The sequence below is a fragment of the Pseudorca crassidens genome, chromosome 13 (genome assembly GCF_039906515.1).
Source record: "Pseudorca crassidens isolate mPseCra1 chromosome 13, mPseCra1.hap1, whole genome shotgun sequence".
NCBI classification, from domain to species: domain Eukaryota; kingdom Metazoa; phylum Chordata; class Mammalia; order Artiodactyla; family Delphinidae; genus Pseudorca; species Pseudorca crassidens.
Window position 1 is genome coordinate 79,809,752 of NC_090308.1, and position 12,541 is coordinate 79,822,292.

Sequence of the window (12,541 nt, forward strand, 5' to 3'; positions counted from 1 at the left end):
CGGAAAGAGGAACCAGACACTTCCACGAGAGATGCAGGAATTAATGCTTTTGATGTGTTGCATCGTACTTGAAATGATTTGGCAATTGGACAACAGCGCACTTAAACAGCAGCAGAAAAACGACCTTCCATTTGATTCTTACTGAGATTTATTGTTTTTAATAATGCCACTTTTCAGAAGTATAGTCACGTGCTCACTTAGACAAGCTGACAAAGTGAAAACTTGTACGTGATGCAAAGTACCCATTGAGCCGGAGAGTAAGACACAAACGGTGTGGTGACAAGTCAAGTGTCCCCAGCAGATGACAAACCCCACCTCCCTTCCTGCGATCTGGCGCCCCGTCTTGCCCCGTAGAACCCACAATGAATATCTGGCAAAACACAGAACACAGATGGCTGCCGACTGACATGAAAAGTAAATTTTATTAAACATGTTTACATACATGAGTTGGAAGTTCATTTAAAAGCACAGGGGAGTGTTAAGACAAGTGGTCAAAATAGAAAGATACTACCCAATTAGAATCAGTTGATTGTTGGCCACTAAGACAGAACGGAATCTAGTAGAAGTACACCAATGCTTCAGTCCTTCCTGCTCAGCATGGTGACCAGTGGTCAATCTGTGCCCTGGGAACGATGGGCAGGTCGTTCTGGCGTGTGTAAATAATAAATAATTCACTTGGTGCAGGCAGTATGTCTATGGATTAAAATCTATGTGTACACAGTGTCTACATGTGTTACAGCCCCACAGGAGGAGTCTACACCAAAATATTTATTAGAAGGAATTTGGTCCATACTACATCACGTTTTCCAGAGGGTAAAAAATAAAGTCCATCTATAGACATTTCACTCCCGACTCACATACTGAGTCTGGCTGAAACCTGTAAAATGTCTATAACAAAAAATGGATGGCTTAGATTTCTTGGTTATTTCAGTAGAGTAATTAACAAGCAAACTGTACAAGTACATGCAACATACAAGCTGGCCTATGTGGAACTAACATACATTATTAAATAACCTTTTGTTTCTTTTCTTCGCTTTTTCTTTCTTTATTTTCTTTTCTTTTTTTTTTTTTTTACAAAACGTGCATGCAGCTTTGAACAGTTCCAAGTCATGCTGCTCTATCTGTGAAATCACAAAAGTGGAGGGACCCATAAAAGGAGGGAGAAGATCTCAACGCACCTGCAGAGCCTGCAGTTGGTAGCACATATACAGAAGGTCACAAGGGAATTCAAGGCCGAGAAAAACTCAGATGAAGAAAATGCAAATTGAAATTGGACTTTGTTTCATTTCCCGCCGCCCCCCCAAAAGTAAGATACTTTGCATTAAAAAAATCAAGCTTTGTGCTTGCATCGATCTCAAAGAAATGTAAATTAAAATTGGATAAAAAACATTCGTTTAGTGCAGAATATTTTGACTGGAATTTCCAGTGGAATATCAACAGCCCATATCATGCTCTTTCCGGGACAGGTGGTATGTCTACACTGAGACATGGCTGAGGAGCCCGGGCATTGCTTAAAGTGTCTGAGGCTCAAGTCCATTTCTAGTCACCATTTTGGGAAGTCAAACATATGGTTTGTACACATGAGCATACACTTGTCTTGTTTTTTTTTTTTTTTTTTGGATGTCAGGAAGGAAAAGGCATTACCAGGAGTGTTTCCAAGGTACCCTGATGCTGTTAGTTTAGCTCCTAGCACTAGCTGCAGGCTCGGTTCTGTAAAAGTATTCCATGCAAAACAGTGGAAAACATAAATTAATGTTTTAGAATGCAAACAGATATGCGCTTCATTCAAAAAAAGTGATGCTGTGGTTGTTTGTTTTTGGAAGATAACGTTTTGTTTTCTGGGTTTCTACACATAAAACCTTGAAGGATCATAAAGCGAAAGCTAGTGAAACCCTGCATTGGCCTCATCTTGTCTTGTTGTACACACTCTGAGGAGATGCCACAGAGACTGCTTCAGCCCTTTTTTTTTGGTGCTTTTGGAAAAAGAAAGGAAGGGTCTCTGTAAATATCACTAGGCCTGTCTGTCATGACACAGCCAAACACGAGTGGAAATAACAAATACAGTGAAAACCAAACCGAAAAAAATCAAGAAAACGAAATCAACAAACAACACACAAATAAACAAAACTTGTCAACCCCAGGGAAATAACACTGCTTGTGGTTTGTGCAAAAAACCGGTACAATACAGCTTTTCACAGAGTGAGAGTTTCCAGTTCAATTTGGGATGTGTGTGTGTGTGTGTGTGTGTGTGTGTGTGTGTGTGTGTGTGAATTTGCAGTTTCCCCTCTCTCATTTGTCAGAAGCATCAGTGATTCTCACTAGCACGTTGACTTCCTGTATTTGATAACTGCCTTGTTCTGTCATGTGAAGCCAGGTTTTAAACAACGATAGGGACGTATTATTGAAACACGACTACCAGCAAAACACAAGTTGATTGTCTGTCTCCAACCATTCTTTCGATCATGAAATATCTTGGTTCAGATTATTAACCTGAAGGTAGAGTCTTACTGGTGTGAGTTCATTAGGACCGGATGCAGGGGGGGCCGGTGGAACTTTCCAGAGATGATTGGGAAGCCCGGCGGGTCAGGGGGGTGAGCGTGGGTTCAACCAGTGATGACGGGGGGAAGAGCTTGTACCAGCCGATGACCATGCTGGAAAGATCCAGTTCCTCCAACAAGATCTGGGCCACGCCCATAAAGCATTTGTGATCCATCCTGCCGTAGTCTCCCCAGACAATCACCTGCAGAGACAGACAACTGCAGTAAAGCCTGAGCTTCTCTCCTTCATGTGTGAACAGTTTAAAGCAAACTATTCTGTAAAAGTGAGCCAGTGAGGGAAGCGGGGGAAGTGAACATAACTAAGACCAAGGAGGTATAGTAATGAAAAGGTACTATCCTTCAGGTACTCCGAGAGACACTTCACCAGGATTTTTAGATGTGATGGAACGCAAATCACGTTTCCCTGGTCAGTGAGGGTTTTGTCTACATAAACCATGTTAAAAATAAATACGCAAGTTTATGTATATATAAATTCAAAACCGTCTTTAGCAACTACGATCTAGTAAGCAAAGTGCAGGGTCACACAGATATACAAATGAAAATGTGTGCAAGCTAGGAGGGCGAAACAACCCAACTCCCTGTACCATGGGGTGCGTGGATGGTGGAGTATGAGCAAAGGATGAGAATATTCATTAAATTTCTTTTAGATTATGGACTTGTTAGTGAAGGGGCAAGTTGAACAATAATTGTAAGCTGGTGCCCTTGAGGACTTGCCTGACAATGTTGACTTGATCAGAAGGTTAATAAGTCAGTGATCTCACTGACAATTACCACCTTCTGTCTCCTTTTGGTGTCAGGTAAGATTTCCATTACACTTGCTCCAGGTTCTGTTTCCAACCCTTTAATCCCCAGTGGAGGTTCCCAAATGAACTCACTCAACTGCTTTCCACAGGCAGGGATGGTGAATCTTCCCTTTACAATTTACTGAGTAACCTTGCCAAGTTATTTAATCTCTGTGACCCTCAGACATAATCGTTAAAATGGGAATAATTGGAGTCAGAACATTTAGAAAAGGAAGCACCTAACAATGTACCTGACATTCAACCCGTCCTGAATGTTTTCTGGTCCTTTCCTTTCTTCCTCTTTGAATCCCATGTCTCACTCAATGAACTAGTATTGGCATTGGTTGTCCTGATTATCTATCTATCAATTATCTATCTATCTATCTATCATCTATTTATCTATCTACCTAGGAGAGGAAATGGATGGGAAATAGAGCAGAAGTAAAAGGAGAGGATGGAGAGAAGGAAGAAAAGGAGAGTGAAAATTAAAATCTTGTTTTCCATTAGAACCAAAAGATATTTTTGATAGTATATATTACTTATATTGTAAATGAACAATTTGGACTTTATTCGCTTCCTGTTGGACCAGCTCTTCAATGTTGATATGGATAATGGGCCTGTTACAGTGCAAAAAGTCAAACCAGCTATGACTGACCTGAAGGACTTTACCCTGTGGACTTTCGTCAAAAACCAGGGACTGTTGATACAAGGGGTCAAGGGTCTTTCGTGCAATTCTTGTCTTCTTTTTGGCTATGCAGGCCCCGTTCTCCAAAAGATACACTTTGACGTATGGAGCTGAACAAAGGTAACATTAACAGATAAGAAGTTAATCCTTCAAGTTAAATTGTTTTTATTAGAGAATGCTTCCTTAGACAAATAGAGATGCTTGTTGAAAGTTTCCCATTGATTATTTAAACCATTTAAAATTTTCAGTGTTCCATAAATTCTATCCCTTAAAACCCATATGTTACCACTAACGCCATTTTCCTCTTTTGAAGTAAATGCATGCAAAGTTATCCTAAGATTCTGACTGACTTGGTTTATGGCTGGCAATACAAAACAGGTTTATATCTTAAAGCACATTTTATATCTAAAAGCTCATCCTTTCTGTGATTAGAACTGAATTTTTATCCCGCATTTATAAATGGGCAGAAAAAAAAAAAAACTGACACAGCTAAGAAGCCATCATAACTAAACTTTGTCTTAATACAACAAGACTCTTCCTAATATTTCCTGACAGAGTAACTGTGCAAGGAAAGCCCAGATCCACTTTTATGATCCGCTTTTCTTTGTTGTTCCTTTTTTTTTTGCGGTATGCGGGCCTCTCACCGCTGTGGCCCCTCCCGCCGCGGAGCACAGGCTCCGGAGATCCGCTTTTCTTTGATCCACATGAAAGAACATAGAAAAGCTGCCTTGTTAATCAATCAGATAATGAAAAAATAGAGCATGTGAAATTCAAATGCAGCCAATGTTTTGAGTTTTTGCCCATGTGAGACTCTCTTGTCCAAACGGCAACACCGCTCCTTACCAGGTGTGGATTTGGATCCAGGCTTTTGCGTGAGGCTTCGTGCTCTAATCACTTCAACTTCTAATTGGCCTTTTTTATCCTCCATTCCAATTTGTATATCACCTGTGAGTGGAGGAAGCAAAATGTTTCAGCTTCTTTGCAGTCACATGCAGTTAAAAAAATAGAGGTCCATAAGAGACTCCAAATTTCATGATCTTCATAAATAACTAATATTTTGAGCTCCCCTATACCATTTTCTTTCCCTACCTCCAAATCAGGTTTTGAAATGTTTCTCTTCATTTTTCTGGTGCTGATCTAACTTATGGGAGTCTCATACTGGTTTACAAATTACTTAACTGCAACAATACTGAAGCATTTAAGTGATTCTTGTACTCTAATAAGATTTCTTATCCTTTATGTCATCTATTATATAATACTTCTTAATAAGAAGTACAATTATCTGTGTTTCCATTATCTAGAGAAAACCTCCATTAATGTTTTGGTAAATATCCTAGCAATTTCACAAGTTCATTCATTCTTTCCTCCTTCTTCCCTTCCTTTCCTCCCTCCTCCCTCCCTCCCTCCCTTCCTTCTTTCTTTATCTCTCTATCACTATATCTATGTGTCAATCTAACCATCTCTATCTCTCTAACTATACGTGTATCTATGTATCTATCTATGCATCTATGTATCTATGTATCTATCTATATATCTATCTATCTATCCACCATGACCATATAGCCTCAATTTATTGACTGTATGAACCACTGAATGGGCATGTCATTACCTATTTAACCAGATCCCTCTGGATGGAAATACAGGTTATCTACATTGCTGTCATCATAAGCAGCATTAGAATGAACAGCTTTATAAAGAATTTTTGCACCCTTGAGCATTTTTGCATTTCTTGAGCATAAATTCCCAGATTTTAAATTGTTAGGTCTAATTGAATGGACATTTAAAAATGCCATGTATATTGCCAACATCCTTTAGAAAGGTTGTGCCAGTTTGTACTGTGACCAGAAGAATCTGTCTTTCCCATTTCCCACAGCCCACTAATACTGTTATGAGCAACATGCCTACTTTTTGCCAATCTGACATTCAAAAAGTTATAAGTAGAATTTCTTTGATTATTAGGGAGGTTGAACATATTTCTAAATATTTTCAATTTTTATTCCTTCTTTTGTATTGCCTGTTTATGTCCTTTACCTATTTTTATAAGATGCTCAACTTTTTCTGAACGATACGATACTTTATCCCCGAAAACGTTAAATATAATTATTTCTAAGTTGTTGTTTTTTTTGTTTTTGCTTTTTGCGCGGACCTCTCACTGTTGTGGCCTCTCCCGTTGCGGAGCACAGGCTCCTGACGCGCAGGCTCAGCGGCCATGGCTCACGGGCCCAGCCACTCCGTGGCATGTGGGATCTTCGCGGACCGGGGCACGAACCCGCGTCCGCTGCATTGGCAGGCGGACTCTCAACGACTGCACCACCAGGGAAGCCCTCTAAATTGTTTTTAGTTGGTTGAATCATCTCTACTTTCTCAGTTGTGAACTCCTTTTACTTGCCTGGTCCATTGATTAATGCTGTGGTTCTGAATTGTTTATCAGCTTATCGTTTATTGTTTATAATAATTCTGTTTCAGACCTTAGCTCCTGGACTCTTGGGTTTTTGTTTTTGTTTTAATCACATACACACATAGTTTAAAGAGTCAAACTGTTCTCTAAGACTTGTTATTAGTATAAAATATTCCCGGCCTTTCTCTCAACCTCTTGCCTTCCAAAGGTCACTGTTTTCAAAATTCTCAGTATTTTAACTGATTTATTTTTTACTTTTTGGCATTTGCATCCCTATCTCTAAATACTGTACATATATTTTCCTTTTTTCTTCAGTTTTAGATATCATTATTGACCCCCAATTTTGCTCTCTCTCACTGCTTCCTACCCCCACCATATACTTGACATTTTCTGTCATCCTATTCTCCCAATATTAATATTTATATTATGATTAGGCATCATTATTTGTAGCCGAGTGAACTGGAGTACCATGATTACTTCTCATTTCTTAGACTCTCTTCTTCTTTCCTACACCCACTAAGTGTCTTTTAAAAAGCCCTTGCTGACATTTTTATGGATGTATCACTGATTCAACCCCTTACTCTCTCCTGGTTGTTTATCTCTTCCATAAAATCAAGTATATCAGATGTTCTATAGATTCTGTCTTATGAATCTGACATGCTATCGATACAGCTTGGACAGGTTTCTTATAAAGCCCGTTGCAGCTGTTTTATTACATTTTCCTTCACTACCGTCCTGGGTATCCCACCCATTGCTCTCTTGTGTGGAAGCATTTATTTACTGGATGTCATATTCCTCTTTTTTTGTTCACAATTTGTACATTCACTTAGTTCATGTTGTTGAAGTATATCCTCCAATAGCTTTCCGAGCACTGTTGGGTATAAGGAAAATGTTTTGAGGCCATTCCTGTCTGAATATGTGTTTATTCTAGCCTCATACTTACTTGATGATTTGACTGGCAATTTTAGTCTCCATTGGAAATCAATTGTTACCCAGAATTTCGAAGGCCATGCTCATCTTCTGGATTCCAGTATTATTATTATTATTATTATTAATTTATTTTTTTTGCGGTACGCGGGCCTCTCACTGTTGTGGCCTCTCCCGTTGCGGAGCACAGGCTCCGGACGCGCAGGCTCAGCGGCCATGGCTCACGGGCCCAGCCGCTCCGCGGCATGTGGGATCTTCCCGGACGGGGCACGAACCGTGTCCCCTGCATCGGCAGGCGGACTCTCAACCACTGCGCCACCAGGGAAGCCCCCAGTATTATTACTGAAGAGTCCAATGAGAAGCAGAGCTTTGATAGTCTGCATAAAATTACTTTTCCTCTTAGGAAACTTGTGGGGTGTTTGGGGTGTTGTGTCAACCTCTGGTGCTGTAAGATCTCTCGATGATGTCTTTGTGTTGGCCTATTCTCACGCGTTTTGCTGACTACTCTATGGGTTCTTTCAAGCTGGAATCTCATGTTCTTCAGGAAATACCTATCTCACGTGTTGCATACAATTTTCTCCATTTATCATCTTTTTACACTTTACATATGGCATATTTTGCTAGTAGACGTTTATCTGGCTTTGGTCTGGAAGTTCTTTCCCACTCCAAGAGTATAGAAACATTAATTTAAGCGATTTTCAGTATTTTCCAGTGTCTTTCTACACCCCGTTTCTCCTTTACAATTGAGTCCAAATTTTTTAAAAAATTAATTAATTTGTTTTCGGCTGCGTTGGGTCTTCGTTGCTGCGCGCGGGCTTTCTCTAGTTGCGGCGAGCAGGGGCTACTCCCCGTTGCGGTGCGCGGGCTTCTCATTGCGGTGGCTTCTCTTGTTGCAGAGCACGGGCTATAGGCACGCAGGTTTCGGTAGTTGTGGCTTGCGGGCTGTAGAGCGCAGGCTCAGTAGTTGTGGCGCATGGGCTTAGCTGCTCTGCGGCATGTGGAATCTTCCCGGACCAGGGCTCGAACCTGTGTCCCCTACACTGGCAGGCAGATTCTCAACCACCGCGCCACCAGGGAAGCCCCCCAAGCATTATTTTTTTTAAGTTCTGAAGTAGGGAGGTAATTTCATTAATATTTTTTTGCATAGCTAGACACTTATGCCAATCTCCTTGATTGAATAATCCATCGTTTTTTCCGTGCTATAAAATTCTACCCTTCTCCTACATTTGGACTTACTGTAGACTCTCTGTCTTAAAAGAATTTTGATAATTCAGAGATTAATGACTAACTTTATTCACTTTGCATATCTCAAGTTAGAAAAATGCATTAGAAATTAGAATAGTCATTTGAAACCAGCAACACCTGAGCTAAAATGTTGCTTCTCTCTTGTATTACTATTATGCTACTTTATTATATTATTTTTTTTTTTATTATGTTACTTTAGATGATCTTATCAAGCATGAAACATCAGTTTAACTACAGAAAAAAATTATTCTTACCCATTGCAGGGGTGGCGAGGGTTTGGCGGCCAACAAGCTGGGCGGGTCCCAGTCCATCGAGAAAATCACTGAATTGACTATCCGCTCCTAGTCTCACTCCAGGAAATATTAAGCTATTACCAAAAGGACAAAAATCAAGACATTAGATCTTCTAGAATTCTTTTCATTAGTTTCCATTAGATGACGAGTTCTGGTCATGAATCAAACAGTACTTAGGCAATCGGTTTACTTACTGATTCTTTGTATTTCCTCTGAACCAAGCCCACGAAGCCCAGCACTGATTGCGAAAAGGTCTAAACTATCAGTTTAAGACCTGATGTTGTTACATAGTATTGAGCAGAGTTCCCTGTGCTATACAGTAGGTCCTTGCTGGTTATCCATTTTAAATATAGCAGTGTGTACATGTCAATCCCAAACTACCAGTTATCCCTCCCCTGCCTCCCTCCCTAAGTTCACCTGAAACTAACACAACATTGTTAATCAACTATACTCCAATAAAAAATAAAAAGTTTAAAAAAAGACCTGATGTTCTATTCAGGAGAGCTCAGTCATAGTTTTTAATGTAGTAATTTTTCTGCACACTTTACAAATACAAATCCCTATGTAAATGTATCACTGACGTAAGATACGAGGTGCAAAATTTTATGTCATGAACTAATACATAAATAATTGCTCATGAGCATTAAGTAACATTAATGCTAAATGTTAAGAAATGGCTAATAATTTCTTGAATATAGCATAGTACAAATTCTTATTTACAAATCAAAATGTTTAATTTCTTCATTTTTGAAAGAATTAAAATTTCATATTACCTGAGATTTTTATTTAATTCAAATGGAAATGAATTGGTTAACGTAGGTCTATTTCTCACAACACCAGGACTGCTTGGAGCCCCAGCCTACAGGCTCTCCCAGAGTAGTGACTGTGCTCTTGTTTACTGACATCTCCTGGGTAACAAGAACCAGGCTTGTTACATAGTTGGACTTCAATAAGTATTTTTTTGAATAAACAGGTTTCTATAAGGATTGATTGTTTCCAGTGTGCTTTCACACATATTATTTCTTCACAATCAAAGGAATTAGGGTATTAATTATTATCCCATCTAGAGACTATAAAATAAATCTATGAGAGGTTAAGTGGCTTATTCATGGTAAATATTATTAGGTTTGTTAATTTTTACTTTTTTAAAATTTTTATTGGAGTAGAGTTGATTTACAATGTTGTGTTAGTTTCAGGTGTACAGCAAAGTGGATCAGTTATACATACACGTATATCCACTCTTTTTAAGATTCTTTTCCCATATAGGCCATTACAGAGTATTGAGTAGAGTTCCCTGTGCTATACAGTAGGTCCTTATTAGTTATCTATTGCATATACAGTAGTGTGTATATGTCAATCCCAATCTAGATTCGTTAATTTTTATATCCGAAAATAGTGTCTCTAGTTTTCTAGTTGTAGATTGCTTCATAATACTTCAGCAAATATTGGTACTTTGTCAGCAAGTTTAACTACATAACATCATGCCTGCTGATTTTTGTTCTTGGCTGTATCTTGCTGGGAGGACGCATATCACTCATTGGAGCAGATAAAGGGATTCACTAGTTTTAGGAATGGGAAAGCCTAGCATGAACATTAACTTGGCAGAATGTGCTTCATTTTCTGAACAGAATAGAAAAATGCCAGTAAAGTAAAATAAATCGTTAATATTAATTAGTAAAAGATATTTGAATGGTAATAAATAATTACGGAAAACTTGTACATGGTCAATCCCCAAGTAACCCACCGTAGGATACTAATTACTTGTTATCTATCATCTTAGTAAAAGTTCAATTTTACCAGAAAAATTCTCAAGCACCGGAAAATGCAGGTTTTGTGCAAGATCTAGATGAAATGGTAAAAATCATGTCAAGTAACCAAAACAAAATTCTAGTTATATTTTTTCAAAATTAATTAATTTCAGGATTAACTAAAATTCTTTAATCAGAAAAATAATGAAGCAGATAGCTCCTGGGCCTTTTTTCCTAAGGTAAAAATGAATTTGTGATGTTTTAAAAACAAGAAGTTTGAAGTTGCTATTATGAGAACGTTAGACTTACAACAACTTAGAGCCCAAAATAGTTTGGAGAAAAGTAGGAATACGGGCAATTAGTTCCACACCTCTAAGTTTTAATTCAGATTTTGGTAACTGGGCCAGACAATGAATTTCCCATATGAAAGAATCCGTTCAATGTGGCATTTCTACAATAAACATCCGGTCATGGTCAGTTTATTCACGTTCACCCGCCCATTTCTTCATCCCTTTGAAATGTCTGTGTGACCAGGGGCAGAGGTGTGTCCGGCCTTGTTGACTGCGCTGTGACTGCAGGACCCTTGGCCCCGGGCCACGTGGGTGTGCAGAAGTCTCTTACTTTCCCTCGGAGCTGTAACTGTTGATGCTGCCGTCCGTAGACTCCCGGCTCGGCTGCCTCACCATCTTTCTCATCTCGGCTGCCATGCCCGTCTCTGTGCTTCTCTGGATGGTGCTTTTTAACTTCTTGTGGCCTGATTCTGACAGGAGAGAGTAAAAGAAACTCTAAGTTTGTTTTAGACGATTCCCCCTGAATATCGATTGATTCCGCAAGTACGATAGTTAATTATGCATATAATTAAAAATCTACGCAGAAAAGTAGTGTCCAAGAGAATACTCTGATTAATTAAATCTCCTTGCCAAAGGATGCTTTGGACAAGGGGGCAGCAGTGGAAGGCAGACCAGCTGTCTGCATCCCAATGAGGCAAAATGCACTCCTTGTACTACTGCTGCTGAAGTTGTCAACTTCAGTGAAAAACTGGATTTTGCACGAACTGTTCTGTGGAACCTAACAGGTTTCTCCTAATCAGGGATGCTCCAACTGCATAGGGACAAACCTAAATGAATGGACCATGTCCTTTAAAAGAGAAGAGGCACTTGGAACTCAGCGTGAAAAATACCGCTGTGTTGGTACTGCCAGTCCTCACAAAGAAAAAAAAAGCAGCACTTTATTTAAAGATTTTTGCAACACCGTAACATAGACGATCTCACCTGACATGACACAGAGGTAACCTATGTAGGCAGAACAGGTACTATCTTAATTCCAGGCTTCGCAGCTATGCGTGGCCTTTCGACCCAGCTGTAGCCTTCTGACAGCAGTTTTGGGCTGTCTCTCTTTTTGCACTGTGAATCATACTGGCTGATTATTTCCTTGATAAACTCTAAGTTCAGAGCAACTTTCTTGAGCCCCTTTGAAATGCACGAGCCAGTATACTATTCATAGCAAGGATATGGAATTCTAAAACATTTATTTGAGTAGAGCAATATCGAAAGGTTAGACAAACCGTTAGACTTTTACAACCTGCCATGCTTTTTCTACCTACACATTCTATATGCATTTCTCGTTTTCTTTCCATTTTATTTTCACATAGTATCATTTAATACCCATGAATGATATATGAAACATGCTCTATGTACATAACCACATCCATAAAATACATACATATGTGTATACATATAACCTTTTCAGTCCTCATAAAACCCCTGTGAAGAAGATGCCTAAAAACATTCCTAAATAAACTGTATGAAAACTGAACGTTTTCCTCTCATTTTGGGTCACTGCAACACTTTTGTAAATTGTCTAACAAAAGATGTCGTGGCTTATATCCTATGGACTCAATGTGGA

General features: G+C 39.2%; 1 protein-coding gene across 50 annotated transcripts in view; it reads right to left on the reverse strand.

The window, feature by feature from the left end:
• Nucleotides 1-1,592: 1,592 nt before the first annotated feature.
• Nucleotides 1,593-12,541, reverse strand: part of RIMS1 (regulating synaptic membrane exocytosis 1) — a 473,777-nt gene continuing 462,828 nt past the window's right edge. For all 50 annotated transcript variants that reach the window (XM_067702804.1, XM_067702789.1, XM_067702799.1 and 47 more), the window contains 5 exons: nucleotides 11,258-11,396; nucleotides 8,850-8,962; nucleotides 4,869-4,970; nucleotides 3,996-4,135; nucleotides 1,593-2,740 (listed from right to left, as the gene is read on the reverse strand). In XM_067702804.1, the coding sequence (XP_067558905.1) occupies nucleotides 2,522-2,740; nucleotides 3,996-4,135; nucleotides 4,869-4,970; nucleotides 8,850-8,962; nucleotides 11,258-11,396 (713 nt within the window). In that variant the 3' untranslated portion in view covers nucleotides 1,593-2,521. The remainder of the gene's footprint in view (nucleotides 2,741-3,995; nucleotides 4,136-4,868; nucleotides 4,971-8,849; nucleotides 8,963-11,257; nucleotides 11,397-12,541) is intronic.